Source organism: Ochotona princeps, chromosome 5 (assembly GCF_030435755.1).
Source record: "Ochotona princeps isolate mOchPri1 chromosome 5, mOchPri1.hap1, whole genome shotgun sequence".
Lineage (NCBI taxonomy): Eukaryota > Metazoa > Chordata > Mammalia > Lagomorpha > Ochotonidae > Ochotona > Ochotona princeps.
This window is the reverse complement of record NC_080836.1, coordinates 22177386-22195635: the sequence shown is the minus strand read 5'-3', so window position 1 is coordinate 22195635 and position 18250 is coordinate 22177386. Positions and strand designations below refer to the sequence as shown.

Here is an 18250-nt window from a genome sequence, read left to right as displayed (position 1 = left end):
TAATTTCAAGTTTTTTTCAACATTTAAGTTTCTACATATCTTTAAGATTACATCATTTGTAGCTTATAAACTCAAGGAGGTTATTATTATGTTTATATACACCCTATTAATTCCATCATAAAAATTCATTGTGGAGCTCCAGTACACGAGTCTGTCAAAAGGCAGATGCATGGGCCTAGCATGGTAACCTAGTGGTTAGATGTCCTCACTTTGCATTCCTAGGATCACATATGGACACTGGTTCATGTCACAACTGCTCCACTTCCCATCCAGCTTCCTGCTTGTATCCTGGGAAAACAGTAGTGGATGGCTCAAAGGCTTTGGACTCTGTACCCATGTGGGAGACCCAGAAGAAGCTCCTGGGTCTTGGCTTCAGCTCAGCTCTGGCCGTTGCAGCCACCTGGGGAATGAACAAGTGAATGGAAGATCTTTCTCTCTGCCTCTCCTTCTCTCTGTAAATCTTTCAATAAAGTAAATATTTTTTAAAAATCAGATGCAAACATTACTCAATTTTCTTTAGCATGAGTTCTGAAACAAGTTACCTTTAACCCACATTCTCCAAACTTGTCTTCTCTTATTTAGTTTATCCTTTATCTCTCTACAGAAACAAATTAAAAAACAAACTGTAGTGACTTTGGTTAATTAACCTTTAAATAATTTTCTATGAAAGGTACCTGATGAGCTAGATATTATACTGATTTTGTTATATAAACAAGTGTAGAAGCAAATTTAACTCTGTCCCACTGACTACCTGAGGAGTCTTAGAACACATGAGTTACTAAGAGACTTTTTTCAAATGAGATGCTATTAGTAACATGTTGAACAAACCAACCAACCATAAGCTGAGTTCTTAGACTCATGAGTTTTTACCGGTAATTTTTTAAAATGGAAGGATTTTTTTCAATTTTAATTGAACTATATATTAATAGCTACTAAAAGTATAGTATGCATATTTATAATTTCCAGTGGCTTGCCCAAGAATCCCATCACAATCCTTAAAATAATTAAACATAATTTTTGCAAAATTGCATTGAATGTGTATTAAAATGTTTTAATAAACTTGTTATCTATGATGCCCAAAAGTGATAGTTATCTCCAGAAACTGTTAAATAGGGTGAAGTTAAATATGTCACACAAGTAAACATTATAAAGCCAACTTATAATTCCAAAGGGAGGTGCCTTACGTCATGTTTTTAACAAATGATAGGAACATGGACAGAGTCCATGTTATTGTTCAAGGACAAAATCAAAACTGCTATTTACTTTCCACACTTAACCGATAGAATTTTGTCTCTAAAATTTCCCTCTGAAGACATTTGAGGGAAGTTTCCAATTCTTTTTAAGGTTCCACATCTTAGCTGTGAGCTTTTAAATTGTAACTTATGTCCAGTCGACTGCTGACTTCCACACTGACTCCAATGTTGAGCCCTGCAATCATAAATGTCACCATATCTCCCAGAAGGCTGCATGGACAGGTGTTTGGGGTAGTGGTTTAGGCATCAAGCAGGAGTTCCCTATGTCACTTCAGAGTGCCTACATGTGAATTCCAGCTCTTTTGATTGTTCTTTCCTGATAATGTAGGCCTCAGAAGGCTGGTGGTGATGGAGTCTGAAAGGACTGAGTCTCTGCACCCTGTGGGGACCTGAATTTGGATCTGAGATCCTTGTTTTGGCATGGCCCAGCCACAGCCTTGCCCATTGCAAGCATTCAAGGAGAGATCCAGTGAATGGGAGTACTTGCTCTCCGTGCCTTTCTTACTTTCCTCTCATAATCTCCTTCATTGTCTCCATGCTTCTCAAGTGAATAAATCACTAAAATTTTAAAACTCCTGGCAAATGTGATAAAAAAAAATTAGTATGTTGGCATGAAGGGGTTATACTGGGTTTTTCTGTGTGCCCCTATAAGAGACAGGTGGAGAAGCCCTGCACACAGGAATAACAGTAAGAGCCATGGATGCTGTTGTACTGCTCTGAAGACACAAAAAGTGGTCATGAGCCCAGACAAGCAAGGAATGCAGCACCAGAAGTCACAGAGAGCTGGAACAAATATTCCCCTCTGAAGCACTGGAGGAAGTGTGCCTTTGACTACACCCTCAGGTTGAACCAGTAAAACGTGAGTCTGACCTTTCTCATACATTGAACAGGTAAATACGCTTTGTTGTAAACTACCAAGCTTGAGGGTTTATGAGAGTTGCCCTAGGGTATTGACACGGATGCATGCCGAGATAACTCACATGTAAACATGATATTCTCACACCTGCACAGGTATTCAGGATGAAGTTTATGCAGTTAACTCCGTGCAGGAGCCCATCTTCTATCAGGATGGACCAATAATCAGACAGCAAAAATCCAAGTGCTGGGATTCATGATGCACAATCTGCTGAAGAGCATAAAGTGGGTACGCTTGGCTTTGGGTAAGCCCTAAGGCAAGCCTGAGGAAGGCTGCCCAGCAACACTGGCTGTGACTTCTCAGAAAGGGTGACATTCTAACAGAAATACAGAAGGTATTAGAGGTTACTTAGAGAATTACAGAGGGAGAAGAGTATACCCCTCTGAAATGTAAATGCCTACTATGGGTGAATATTATGTTTTGAAATAAACAAGAACACTTAAATAGCTAGAGATCAGTAGGGAAGATGCAGGTTGAGGTTTTAGGGATTAAAATCACGAAGGACCTTGTACTTCATGCTCAAGTGACTGGGCGCTCCATAGGCACTGAAGGTTAAAATCCGTGAGAGTGATGATCAGCTCCGCCCTCGGGGCATGATTCCTTGCATTGCAATTTAGAAAAGTGTGGAAAGAGGAAGGACTACACAGTGGCAGTAGATGGACAGCTACAGTAGTAAATCCTCAAAAAGGGCACAAACAAGGATGGAGAAAGATGGATAGAGAGGCACATCTCTAAACAGACACACCTATAGGAGGTTTATACCAACAATCATCTTAAAGCAAACAAGCAGAAAACAGTAAGAGGCAACAACTAAATGGGAAAAGCATACAAACATATTCTTCATCTTGACAGGTTTAAGTTTCCTTGACCCAGGCCCTATTACTCCTCTTCAAGTGGCATTTGAAAAGTCTTTCAACGTCTCAGGAAATAGAAAGATGCTACGTTTTGAAAAGGGATGTGTTGGCAACAATCACAGACGAATAATACGCTGCAATTTTTTCTGCGAGGGTAGAGTGTCATTACGTTGTTGCCTCTATGTGGTAGACCACAAAGCACAAGGTTTGTCTTCGAGAACACTTTGAAAAACGCTCTTTGAATCACTTAAAATAGATGTAACTTTCAGTACCTGAGCATTTCCCTAGCTTAGTCAAAATATATTTGTGCATATGTTCTTAAAATACAAATATTTCAATTACATAAAATGCAATAAAAAACAGATAATATAAACTTTTGGAACACATTAATATTAAATTCATATTTCCCCATGATTGCAAATGTAAAGGTATTACTCCATAAATAAATCAGTTTCTTTATATTACAGTTATTATTATTTTGCTTTAGTATCCATACATTCTTATGAGAGCAAATTAATTAAATTATAGCAGAGTGTAATAGAAAATGTCTGTTTCTATGTGAAACAGTCATGTGGATAAACGCCTCTCAGAATCTATCATAATTTATCTGAAATCAGATATAAAATATTTGTCTACATTATTCTTTGGTGAATTTAATTTTATTTACATGGTGACACCAGGATCATTTAGGAAAATTGTGAGTTTTGGGCCCAGCGCAATGGCCTACAGACTAAATCTCCAATTTGCACACACCAGGATGCCATATGGGTGTCCATTAGTGGCCTGCCTGCTCTACTTCCCATCCAGCTCCCTGCTTGAGGCCTGGGAAAGCAGTGGAGGATGACCCAAAGCTTTGGGATCCTGCACCCACATAAGAGACCCAGAAGAAGCTCCTGGGTTCTGGCTTTGGATTGGCTCAGCTCTAGCCATTATGGCCACTTGGGGAGTGAACCAGTGGATGGAAGATCTCTCTGTCTTGTCTTTCTGATAAAAAATAAATTAGAAAAAAAGAAATTAAATAAGAAAATTGTGAGTTTATTTTTGAATTGATTCAAAAACATTACACCCCAAATGTATATGAAAGGCAAAACAGAGCCAGGTTTTCCATAGTGTTTGCTCATGCATTCCACTGACGGTCTCTCTGCAGATACATTTCTGTTACATGCACTTGTCCTACCAGAAAGGGCTGTTTCCACACATATATGCATACATACCTCCTCCACCCACCCTCTTCTACACACACACACACACACACACACACACACACAAGCACACACCCTAGAGCTTTTATATGGGTGAATATGCTGTCTCTTATCTAAACTAGTCATTTCATACATATACTAAGTGAACACACACTGAGATCTGATTAGGGACCAGAGCCTACAGTCACTTCGGGGGTGGAGACATGAACATGATTTACCTGTTCATTTCAGTGAGTTCTCAGTTCAGTCACAGAAATTGAAATCTACCCTGAGAATGTTTAAAACAATAAAGCAAAATGTAGGCAGGACCTATTTTTGCTCCAAAGGATGTGGCATCTTACAGGATAAGAAACCAGCTGTAGCCGGATTATGTCTATATTCACATACTTGAGAGTCTACGAACCATCTGGCCTGCAAAACAGGGACCAAAAAAATCTGCAAATGGGCTAGCAACATCATTTTATTTGTCTTTTAATGGGATGGCTGGTGGCTTTTTACATAATGGTTATCGAATAGATAACTGATGACAGAGTAGTAAACATTTTTTAAACCAGAGAAAGGAAATATGAAGATATTCAAAATGCAAAATCATTGGCATCTGGTGGTTTAGCCATGTCTTCAAAACTGTGAGTTGAATGCCTGCTACTTCCACACAATATTCCAGGTGCTGTGCATATAGTAGCTGAAAACCTGACATAAGTTAATGATTGTAAGTCTTTCCTACTTTCTTAGAATGCCGCCATCAATTGGACAGATGATGAAAATGAGCAGTAACTTTTAAGAAGTGAATGTCTAACAAATAAGTTGGCAATTAAGTACTATGAAAAAAGACATGTAAGACGAATGGGAACTGAAGAGGTGGACTGATTTCTCAGAGGAGTCAGAACGGCCTGACATGAGGACCTGCTCAACACAGACCTGAATAAAGCAAGGATTAAGCCACAGCCAAGGAGGGGTGAGAGGCAATGAGGGAAAAGAATATAGAATTTTCTCCCACTCCCTCTTAATCTTTGAGGGTAAAGAAGCACAGTTAAAAGATATCGACCAAACACCTTAATTTTGGTACATATGATTTTGTTGCCAAAACTTAACAGTGCTGATCAACCTCTGACCTGTCATCATGCAGATGGAAACAAACCTTGCCCTTTGACATGAGGTGTGATGGCAGTCACTAGCAACCTACATGGTTGACAAGACACTGACATTTTACAAAGTTTCTTTATTTTCACTAAGGGCATTCTTAATATCTGTCCCCTTGGCTGTCATGTCCTGGAGTTTGAATCATCTCCACTGTGGAAACCATCGGAATACATCATTCAGAGTATGTTGGGTTGTGTTCCTACACCCATGGATATAACAGGGGGTACACAGGCTACTTCAGCAACAGGAATACTCATCCTAAGTAAGAAGACTCCCAGTGGTCATCCAGGAGAACCCCACCTGTGCCGTCCCAACACAAACAGAAGCCAACATTTACAGAAGGGCCAAACAGGGCAAAACACGTACTGTTCTTAGGAAAACCAGACCGGGTCATGAATCCGTCCTTCAGTCTGTCCGTGACAAAAAGAGGATTGCTACTATGAGGTTTCTTCAAAAAATTCAGAGAACCACAATCACTGTGAAAAAACTACAAACAGACTTCATTTTTTCCACCAAAATAGACAAATCTTTTAATTGTATTTTTCCATGAGCATTTTGAGTGTGTGTGTGTATACATCTGTATGTAAAAGCACCCCGAATCCCTCCCAGGGACAGGGTTTCCTTTGCTTTCCTCCAGGGCCTCCTTCTTGGCCTTCCTGCTCTGGACATTCTACCATTGAAGAGATCTCATTATATACTTGTCATGTGGCTGCCGCCTTCTCACCCTTCACATCGTAGATTAATGTCACTTCAGAGAGAACTGCTCTTAAATCTATCTAAAGATTTTCTGTTAAACATCCTTGGAGCTAATGAAGACTTGACATTTTTTTGTTGTTGTTCATTTATTTTCGTTCTAACCCCTCCATTACAACAAACTTCATGTGTTTGCAGTTTCTCCGTAATTGTACAAACAAAATCCTAGGCAACCAGGTATATAGCAGCTATTAATTGTATAGGTTTTGATCAAATAAACTAATAAATGCACTGATATAGACACCAAAATTGAAAAATGAAGATTAAAGACACCTAGCTGTGGCCTCCTTAAAACATTCCCATTATTTGCTTTGTTTGTGTTTGATGATTTTATAATCAAATCACTTAAAACAATTATACAGATAACCTAGAAAGCAAGTCTGGAGCAATAATGGCACTAATTGTTTTTTTTTAATCATTAAACTTTGAATTCATATAATGAATTAGAATAATTCAAACAAAGATGAGCTAGCTAGGGCTGGCACAAGGAAGCAGCATTCTAACATTCCACCTGTGGTGTTGGCATTCCATATGGGCTTTGATTCATGTCCCAGTTGCTCCACTTCTCCTCCAGCTTCCTGCTTATGGCTTGGGAAAGCAGCAGCAGATGAATCAAGTCCTTGGGGTCCTGTACCTATGTGGGACACCCAGAGGAAGCTCCTAACTCCTGGTTTCAGATCAGCTCCGCTCACCTCTGGCCATTACAGCCATTTGGGTAGTGAACCAGCACATTAAAGATATCTCTCTCTCTCTCTCTTTCTGTAAATCTGATTTTCAATTAAATATAAACAAATCTTTAAAAGAAAACGATGAGTTAGCATACTGGCAAAGAAGAACTTCCAGTTGCCTAACTTGTATATTAGAACTGAACTCAATTTTCCATTTCTTGTGCTATTGAGAAAATGTATTATCGCCTAAGACTTGGATGACTAAAATCAAATCCTATCCATCTGCCTTGCAGGTTTCTAAAATACAAAATCACTACATGCTGTTCTGCAAAATTCCTTTTTACAAAAATCTAGCATTATGTAGTTGTCCTGGTGAAGACACTGGTTGGCATGTCAGCATCCCATACTCAAGTACTTAAATGTAATATTTGTGTCTGGCTGATGACTGACATCCTGCTTATGTAGATTCCTGGAGGCTACTGTGGCTGATCAAACAACTAGAGTCTTTGAAATCCCCGCAGGAGACCCAGATTAAATTCCTGTCTTCTAACTTTGGCCTTGACCTTTGTATTATTCCTAGTCTATGCTAGAATTTAGCAAATATCAAGCAGATAGTTGGTTTCTTTCACTTTCATTTCCTTCTCTGTTTCTGTATCTCTCTCAAGTATACACCCCCCCCCCCCCACACACACACACTTAGACACAAAGTAGATACTTGGTATGACAGTTAGTACTCTGTGGGAATGTCTACCTCTCATGTTTAATGTATGGGTTTGGGTCCTTCATCTGCTCGTGATTGCAGCTTCCTATTGAACTGTATACCCTTGGAGGAGGCAATGATGGGTCACATTATTGGATTTCCACCTCCCATGTAGAATATCTGGATTAAGTTTTTGGCTTCATGCTTGGGCCATTATGGAAGAATCTGGGGAGCTAGTTAGCAGCTAACATACACCTGCCTACCTCTTTCACTCAAACAAAATAAATGATTGAGTTAAAAAATAAAATCAATACATGAATTTTTAAGGCATATAAAAAGGAGAAAATTCATGATCTCCATCACAATCATCAGTCTTAGCCTCTGCCACCAGCTTAGTTTTGATTTCTATCTCTGTTCACCCCATATATTTTTCTAATTACTCCATGTTAGGTTTGAGAAAAAGTAGACAACTCCCTGGATAGTAATTCAGAAAACTCTCCAAGATTTATCATTTAATTTCCATAGCTTTTTTCCCATTTATTTGGGTCCATTTATGCTACATATTGTAAAACATCAAAATTCAATTTTTTCATTAGTGTTTTAACTACATCAGAAGAAACTATAAGGTCAGCTGCCTTCTCTATTTTTCATCAGGGTGCCAAACAGCACTGTAAAACATTTTATTTATACTGGGCTTTGGCCCTGTCCACGTAGTAGAGTAACTGTGTTCACTTTCATAAATGCGGCCAACGAAAATGAGATGCAAAACAAATAAATCAAGGAATCCAAATCCATCCATATCACTACTGGGTTGTGAAAGGGAACATATTAACGAAAACAATGATTAAAAAAACAGGCCTCTGATTCCGGACCTTGACAAAGCTGCTGAGCTGTGTGCCAGCCTTTTCATCATTCACCTTGCACGTTAGCACTTACCAGAGCTGTTACAGTGGGAGGGATGCACAGGTCTTCCGTTTTTATCAGAGCACACTATGGCTCGAAAGCGCACTCCTTCTCCACATTCTTTGCTGTCTCCTTGTACCTGCAGTCCCCATGGAGGCTCTCTTCTGGCTTCTGGAAGAATGCAGTCAGACCAATTTCCATAAGGTTGGGATGTAAATACATCACAGGGACAGAGTTCTGTTTCCTCCAGGGGGTACAGTTCAGCATCCCGGCATGTCTCCTTCTTTCGGCTTTTCCCTATTTCAACAAGAGACATTGATATACTAATTCAGTGTGTATGGTTTTACTAACAGATCTAAAAGTATCACACACTTGTATTTATAAGCTTACCTCCCACCCCAATTAATATAAATCCTAAATGGAAGCAAATCCTAAGATCAGTGTGAAATTCAAATCTATTTGGAAAGAAATGATTTCAAGTGAAGAATGAAAGAAAATACGTAAAAGGTCATTGGTATAGCAGCTCAATGGCAAGGTCATTCTTGTCAATTTACTTAATGTTAATTTTCCTGTAATATGCTGATAAAATTTAGCTACTTTCTCTTTCTTCTGAAAACTAATGGTTGCTAAGGAAATTATTGACAGGATCTATCTAAACACCTCTTCCCCTTTTCTTCATGCAACTATTTAAAAAAAAGAAACAGTTTATTTATCCAAGAAGTGAGTTATTTTCTCATGCGATGGCCCAAGAGTGGAGACTACAGTCTTTTGACACAAGGCGGTGAAGCTGAATTCTGGCTCTCGCTATCAAGAAGCACACTGTTCACAAGCGACAAATACAACTTAGAAATGAAAATAAATGATCAAATAATGTTGGGTAATTTAATCAGAGAAAAAGCACTGATCACTATTTTAGAATAATCTTTGAACTTCCAATATTTCAGAGGATTCTTTTACCTTACCGATTGCCTTTCAGGGACCTTATAGCTGTGATTCCAACTCTAAGTAATAACAACGCAACATAATTTCTCACAGCTGTAAGTATTCAGTAATTAGACTTATTTGCTTCCAGCCTTTGAGATGATTCAACTTTTTTTGTCAGCACACTTTGAGATTACCGCATATTTTCCTATAATATAATTCTTATCTTCTATTTTCTCAGTATTGAGTCATTAACTAAAGCTAAGGCTGTTCATAAAAACGTGTAGGTAGCTTTACGGTTCTTCCAGGTTTTGTGGCTGTTTTGAGATATGCAATGCAGATTGATGACTGAGTTATTTTCTTATTGTCAAATGTTTGCATCATGTATAATTCTACAATATTCTGTTATGAAGCTTACAGCTAGCTACAAGAGGTACACAGCAGTACTAAAGGACCTAAAATTTGGCTGCCAATAGCTTCATCCATATCTCTGCTACTGGGAGAAGATTGTTCATTTGAGTCTAGCATTAGAAATACACAGAATTGGGTTTAAGCAGCACACCCTTCATCGTGGCCATGGGAATTGAGAGATGACTGTCAGTGGGTAATGGTTCCTTCACACCTACATTTAACATGGTTACTTCTCTATTCTTCCCAGATTTTCACAATCTAATGTTGACACTCCCCTTTTCTCTCTTCAGTTTCCACTCTCTTCTCAAATCACTTAATCCAGGATTCTGAGTCAGCCTGTTTTGGAAGCTACTCTCAACAAAATGATAAAATAACAGAAATAAAGTTTGTTAAATCTCTCACACATGAGCAGGCACTGACAGCTTGATGTGCTGATCACACTCTCATTCTGTATGCCATATCTGTTGGTCTCTCACTTTGCTTGCCCCATGTCACCACCCACTCCCTCTGTTTATCTGTTTATTTGGTGAATATTTTTCTAGTTTTCTCCCTTTGGTTCTTTCAACTGATGGAGCTCTTAAATTGCATTATCTTCTGAACCTATGACTTCATCCCAATGAAGGATTAGATTGCCACCTTCTTTTTTGCTTGTTGATCTAGTTTGTTGTTGTTGTTTGTTTGTTTTTGATTTTTTTTTAAATTCTTTACTTTCCAGGATACAACTCCTTAAGTCGAGGGATTTCCTCTTCCACCCTCCCACACTCTTCCCCTTTCCCCACCACACTGTTCCCCTATATTGTAACAATAGTTTAGTCCCTCAACAATCACAAGTCCATCATTCTGCTATTTCATCTAATTCATCTGCAGACCAATACTTAAAGAACTGTAACAGTGTCCTCCAAATCTCGTTGCTGGTGTATCTCACTCTGGCTGTCAAAGGGGTATTGTGACCGTACCACTTCTGAACATCAGTGTTTATCAGAGTTCACAGAATGAAGTCCAGTCCTCACTAGGCCTCTGGGGAGCTGAGTCCTTCAACAGCTGCCTCCTTCCATTTTTCCCGCAGCATTATAGTCCAGGTATAACAAGCATCTTTGAACTTCTAGAAATTACTCATTTCATTTATGGTCCTTTGAAGTGTCAGTCCAGAAATTTCCATTAATTTATTCCTCCCTCCTTAGTCTAGTTAATGCTTATTTGTTTTTGAGCTTCAAACTAATTGATTTTTTTCTACAGAAAGTCATTTATGCACACTTCACAACTCTGAATTAAAAGTGTTACTCCTCTTTTGCACTCAGGTTGTGATAGACAAAAACCCACATTTTAATCCCTGAAATCTGACTGATTACTGTTTGCTGTCCTACAGCGATGGACTTGGTGCACAGAACCCATAATAACACATATGGACTACTGACTGATGGTCAATAGCTGAAGTTTATTAACAGCATCAGACTTTCAAAAAAAGTAGGCATCCAGGGAGGGGGCTTGAGCCATTTACGGTTCTTTTTTATTATTAGTGATTATTTTATTATTATTATTATTTTATGATACAGTTCCATAGGCTCCTGGGATTTCAATTATCCCCTCTCCAATCCCCCCCCACTGAGTTCCCCTATATCATTACTATAGTTCTGCATATACAGTCATATGCCCATCATTGCGGGCATGGACAATAGCAGACAGTCCAGCATCCTATTATCAAGATATAGTAAACTGTTTCATTGTAAGTTCATCTTTGTCTGGAAGTATAGATACATACTACATTGTATCCTCACATCTAGACGTGTTAGTCTCCATTTCACAGTTACTGTACATCTCCTTAAATGAAAAGTCACAAAATGTCTTGGGTAGAACCTATAGAATGCTGCATTGCTCCAGTTCACTGAGTCAAAAAAGAGTTCACTCCCAGCTCAGCGTATGCTCAGTCCTTTCCCTTGCCTTTGCCTTCTTAGGCAAAATGGCACCCAATTCTGTTCTAGGGGGCTGATTGGACTGGGAAATCCACCCTGTTCTCGCACTATCCACCTGGGATCTGCTGCTCTGTCTCTGCTCCTGGTCAAATCAAACAGACTAGCAGGACAGACCTTCTTTGTCTGAATTCACCTCCCAATCTCCCAGTGAAAGTCCCTTCCCACCTGGTGGCTGGTAGAGTTCTGGTTGCTGGTGGAGTTCTGGTTGCTGGTGGAGTTCTGGTTGCTGGTGGAGTTGAGGTCACTGTTAGCTGAATGCCTCTGGAGTATCAATCACTGCAACACCACACCATTGTTTTTGCTGCTTTCCTGCGTTTGACAATATCCAGGTACCCCTCTGCTGTTGTTCTGTCCTCTCCTATTTCCTGGAATGTGTCCTCTCTGCTTCATCCTGATAAAATGTTTCTCCATCCGTTTAAACATGTCCTTACCCTATTCTGCAATATTGACTTTCCAAGCCATTTACATTTCAACAGCAAGGGCCAGTCTCCAAATACACAAGTTGTTCCTCTAGCAGGTCCTTTATGTAAACCTGGGAACCAGGAGGTTTCCTGCTCATTCATTTCCATATGAACTGCTCCTGGTGACTTCTGTAGGAATTGTAGCTTGCTCTGGCTTTGCATGGCAAAAGATTCCCAATGTCATTCTACATGTTACAATACATTGCAAAAATACTTTGCAGATGTGACTTAAAAGTAGAAACTCTGAAACAGAGATAATTCTGTATTATCTGGGCTGATTCAACCTAATTACAAGAATCCTTACTCTCAGAGAGCTTTTCCTGGTTGAATAGAGGATTACAGGGAATAGGGCTATGGGCTACTGATCAGACAGGTGCAATGTGACTGACTTTGAAGTTGGAGGAAGGGAGGAAGGCCTTGAAGCAAGGAGTGTTACAAATTTGACAGAGGAGTAAACAAACTGTTCCTGGAGTCTCAAGAAATGAAGGCAGCCTGGCTAACATCTTGTCTTTACCCTGTGAAACACAATCTTGACACCAGAACCATGGTACTCCATTGTCTTAAGTCAGTTTTGAGGTGATTTGCAATAGAACAATAGCAAATATATACAGTACCCAATATAATAGTTATTTGTTGTAGATGCTATACCATAATCACAAGCAGCAAATATCTTTCCTTATTTACAACAAGACTGTTAACTCTGGTAAGTAAGTTTCCTGTCTAGTTCCTTGTGGTAGTCCTTAGAGGTAAGACACAAACCTGGTAACCAACATTCTTTGAATAAATAAGAAAAGAAATGTTGGAAAGAGGGAGAAGGAATTAAGAAAGAAAATAAAGAAGAGGAGGCAGAAGAAAAGGAGAAAAGGGAAAAGGGAGATGCTTGGGAGAGGAATGCAGAAAGAGACTGAGATAGAATGAAACAAAAAATCCATTTACAAGGCTTCCAAGACAAATATTCTACATAGATGCTGTGTCTCTATACGTGTGACAGCATTCTTAATTACATGACTGCCTCGTTTGGGCAAGGACTACAAGTTAGTCAATGAAGAAGTGCGTCTCCTAATACAAAATTATCAGTCTTCAATCTGTTATTGTGATTATACTGTCTATAAAATTAGCAGTAATCTGTGGAATCCAAAATATCTAGTACTAAAAGTTCAATTCTTAGTACAACTCTAACATGTATTATACATTAGTTCATTATTTTGAACACTCACATATATCTATACATCTATGTTTTATGTGTATGTATATAAATACATGTAAATATTTTAAATTGAAAAATGGGCAGATCCTTCTAACTAGTGCAATAATATCTTTTTAGTGAATTTAAATCTTAAAAATTTTTAAATTTAATAAAAGCCACTGCTTTATAACTCAGTGTAAAAGTCAAGTCTAGCAAAGATACAATTTTACAACACACAGTATACTCATGAACACTGAATTAAAACTTCTGATTAAGAATGAAAAAAAAAATACCTCCTGTATGGCCCTACATTAAACGTCTATGATTCTCTGTGTGAGTCTATGGTAAACAGAAAAATGGTCACATTACATTCAAATCTGAATCCAAGGATTTATTACAATTGCAATGAAATTCAAGAGTGGATATCAAAATACAAGTATTGAGTTCACAACAAAATCTTTTGGGAAAAAAAAAGTACTTCAATTAATCACTAGGTTTTTTTTTTAGTAATGAAATCAAGTGATTCATTTTAAATTTTTTTAATGGACACATTTCATATTAGTGTCACCCATCCTTGAAAACATACCAAGATGCAAAGATCAATTAGGTGTCAAAAGGCACAGAAGTTTGTAACTTCAAAAAAGCAATTTCAGTCTTTTAGGATAAGCAATTCTTACTATTTTCAAAACATAGCCAATTGTTTTTCAATATTAATATAAAAAGAGCACATTATAAGTAGAACCAATTCACCTACGTTTTAACAATTCAGAATACAGACCACGCTGGTTGTAAAACAAATAAATGTCTCAGGATTTTCAACATGTTTCATTTTCAATTTGCAGGTGCAAAATGTCATTAGCAAACCTTCAGGGGAAAGAAGAGAACTAACTTTTCTTTGAAAATGAATTCTCTCTCAACTCAAACATGTAAAGAATTGTGAGAATAATGGCTTCTGGTACTGCATCTCTCTATCTATATATGCACATAAGGTGTCACTAAGTTGAACCCTGAACTTGGAATTAAAAAAGAAATGCAAAATTTATGCAAGCTCTCTTAACCCTCTTCATGTGCACAGGTATTTGTGGAAGGGAGAGCTCAATGTGCAACATTATTGTATATGACACTTCTGTTTGCGATTAAACCTTTCACCGATACTTATAAATGAAATACCAGCTTGTGTGGATGGATCCTGTGAAAGGTTCTAGTCCATAAAATAAATCCAGATTTCAAGTTAAAATGTGATCTGGTAGGTGAGCATTGAAAGATGTCTTGGGGCCTGGCTCAATAGCCTAATGGCTAAATCCTCATCTTTCATGCACCGGGATCCCATGTGGGCGCTGGTCCTAATCCTGGCTGCCACACTCCCCATCCAATGCCCTGCTTGTGTCTAGAGAATACAATAGACCCTGCACCTGCATGGGAGGACCAGGAGGAAGATCCTGGCTCCTGGCTTTGGATTGGCTCAGCACTGGCTGTTGCAGCCATTTGGGGAGTGAACCCGCAGATGGAAGATTTCTCTCTCTCTGTCTCTCCTTTTCTCTGTAGATCTTACTTGCTAATAAAAATAAAAATAAGTCTTTGCAAAGAAAAAGATGCCTTGAAACACAGAAAATTAGAGCTTGAAATATTCACATTAACATGTGGCCTGCTGCACTTATTTCTTCAGTGTTAACATCGAATTTACTATATCAGTGATTATCGTGACGTTTTTTAGTTCTCTTTCTTTTTAAAAGATTTATTTATTGTCATTGCAAAGTCCGATATACAGAGAGGAAGATCTTCCATCCATTGATTCACTCCCCATGCAGCCACAATGGCTAGAGCTGAGCTGAGCTGAAGCCAGGAGCAAGGAGCCTCTTCCAATTCTCCCACGTGGGTTCAGGGTCCCAAGGCTTTGGGCCATTCTCGACTGCTCTCCTGGGCCACAGCAGGGAGCTGGATGGGAAGCAGGGCCACCAGGATTAGAACCGGCACCCATATGGGATATTGGCACATTCAAGGCGAGTACTTTAGTAGCTAGGCTACATGCTGGACTCGCTTTTTTTTGGTTTTCTATTCCTTGAATTATATTTTTCAGATATACAGATATACATGAAATTAAGAAAAAATTGTAAATTCCTAGAAAAGTAGCAAAATATATAAGCCTATCAAATATTTATATATTGTAGGCAAACATTTCTCCAAGATTTTGGTTAAATGAACAGCTGCTTTGATTTCTATTATTTTTTTCAGATATAAATTCAATTATCAATTAGTGACACACCATCAAAGTAGAATACTTACATACTTCACATACATACATCTATGTAATTACATACATACAAATGATGTTTGCCTTATACTACTAAAAACTGATCATATCTAACTGATCAAAAGGCAGCGGTGAAAATCAGTGATGTAGATTCCATCTCCCTTTGAGGTTCTTTGAGCTCCTTATGAGATATCATTAACTACACAAAAGGAGCTGGTGGATAAAATGAGTTTGATTGATTATAAATTATGTAGAAAAAAACGTTGTAACTGTAAGATGGCTCGATACCCTTCCTTCAATTTCCAAGTATTAATTTGAGGGAACATAATGCATTAGACATCACATTCGCTATTGCGGGTAGGTGTTGGGGACTATGGGGAGAGACTGAGATGAGACCAATTCTTGACTTTCATACCTTACATTTTACAGACAAGACTCAGACATGACATGTCTGAAGCTAGCAAATGACAGGTGCGACCTACCTGTTAGCTGCCGTCGCCTGCTTTGTGTGGCTTCACAACTCAGGGAGCAGGGTGTAAACTTAGACCAAGCAGTGAAGGTGCAATCTTCCCGACACGGGACAGTACATTCTTGAACAATGGGGGGCATGCCATGTGTCTGCTTGAGGCATTCTGTCACTTCTGCAGGCTGGTTGTCATCAGAGATGCATAAGATAGCTTTAAAAAATAACAACACAAACTTTTGTGACAATTGATTTAATCAATTGCTTGCCAATTCTTATGACAAAGCAGCAGAATCTCTCTGTGTTCGAAAATTTGGTTTTTCACATTGATGGCACACGGTGTTCAACACAGATAACCTTATGGCTCCCTGGAAATTAAATTTTTATTGTTATCATTGGAGAGATTTGAGAATTTAATTGGTTTCATTATTAATCCAAACTCTGCACTGAGAGCAGCCAAAATACCCTCCAGTAATTTATTGTACTTCCTGCTTATGAGCAGTTGATCTCTAGGGATGACAGAAATCTAGAAAGGGAACATATCAGAGCAAAATGAGGATGACAACAACAAAAAGGAACCAAATTCCAAGATAGACTCACATGTACTGGAACTGGTACATAGAACTTGTGGAAGCAGTCCTATTTTTACCTCACAATCAATATTTAAGAAGAAATTTTTGCTGTCTGGATAGAAACCTTTATTTTTCTTTCTTAATTTTAAGGATTAGGTATTTTTAAAAAACATTTTTCTCAAGTACAGTCATAATTTATTCAGCTAATTTCTGTTAGAAATATCTTATGAGTACAACTGGTTTTCAAAGTTTCATATACGTGCTCGCTTCAGCAGCACATACTAAAAATGTTTCACAGACTTTTTTTCTGCTAGAATATTTCTAGTCACATCATAAAATATCTATTAATCTCAAAGTTCAATATGCATGAAGTTATGCTTAAATTGTTTGATTGTTTGGAATGATGTTACTTATTTTACTCAATTAAAAATACATAATACTTTGATGCATCAATTATTTTCCCTGATTACTTATAAACCCTCCAAGACTGTATTTTTATATTCTCTAGGTCAGCATGTCTCAACCTGGGTACTACTGAAACATTAGATGAGAAGATTTTTGTGGGTGCATATATAAGTCTTATGTATGTTAAGATAACCTTGTGGTGTCACTGGTACCTACCTATTAGATGCCAATAGCAAGCATCTTCCATGTTGTCAATGCAAAAATGTCTTTAGACATGGCCAGTTATCCCCTCAGAAAAAAATCACCCCAGCTAAGAATCATTCCTTTAAACTGATTCCTAACTTGATGTCTAAACCCCATACCTCACCCCATATCACTGATAACCTCTGTATTAGCAACCCTGGGAAAGAATCATAAGAGTATTATTGTCTTCAAGAATGCTGTGGGACCTTGATCCAGTCTGTACCTTGAATCCCAAATCTGGCTCGGTGTCACTGGATCTTGTTGTATTGTCAACGGTTATTCGCCTACTTTGTCATCCTAAAGTAACTGCAATTGAGGATAATTTTAATTTAAATTCTTTACCATCTGCCATGTAACAGAGATGAAAGCGTTCACAGTATGGGATGAATATTAACAACTTTTGCCATAACCCTCTTTAATACAGGGTAACTACACAGGGCATCTCCTTTCATTTGCCCATTCTTCTTATATTCTGAATTTCTTTCATTATTCCAAGAACAGTGGGAATAAGCCTAGCTGAATATTATAAATCTAACTTCTCCTTTAGAAAATCCAAAGCCATTAATTCATTCAGGCTAAGGAATTAGATAAGATGACGACAGGCACACACTATATTTTGCAGTTTGGACATCTGCTCCATGGCAGGTGCAGCTATTCATCCTTTTTGATTGTATCTTTTTTTGTACATCAACTTCCTAGGAATGAAATCTAATGCACATCAAGCCAACATAACCTGCACTTTCTTTGTTGTGAATATTGCAGCCATTAATGATGAATACAGCGAGTCACATTATCTTAAGTAGGATAAAGTAAATGTTATTTGAACTGCATGTTTAGATAACTAATTTGGAGTCAATTTAGAGAACTTTTATCTTGCCAAACCTTCTTTTTTCTCTAAAATGACAATTCATATAATGGAACTGTAAATACTTGTATAAAAGCATTACTCTTTCAAATCTAAACTTCTAAATGTACACA

The 18250-nt window shown here is 38.1% G+C and overlaps 1 protein-coding gene across 3 annotated transcripts in view; it reads right to left on the bottom strand.

Moving 5' to 3' along the window:
- The window catches only part of THSD7B (thrombospondin type 1 domain containing 7B), a 777161-nt gene that overhangs the window by 242344 nt on the left and 516567 nt on the right, over positions 1-18250 (bottom strand). For all 3 annotated transcript variants that reach the window (XM_058664450.1, XM_058664449.1, XM_058664451.1), the window contains exons 12-13: positions 16072-16266; positions 8423-8686 (exon numbers count right to left, since the gene is read on the bottom strand). In XM_058664450.1, the coding sequence (XP_058520433.1) occupies positions 8423-8686; positions 16072-16266 (459 nt within the window). The remainder of the gene's footprint in view (positions 1-8422; positions 8687-16071; positions 16267-18250) is intronic.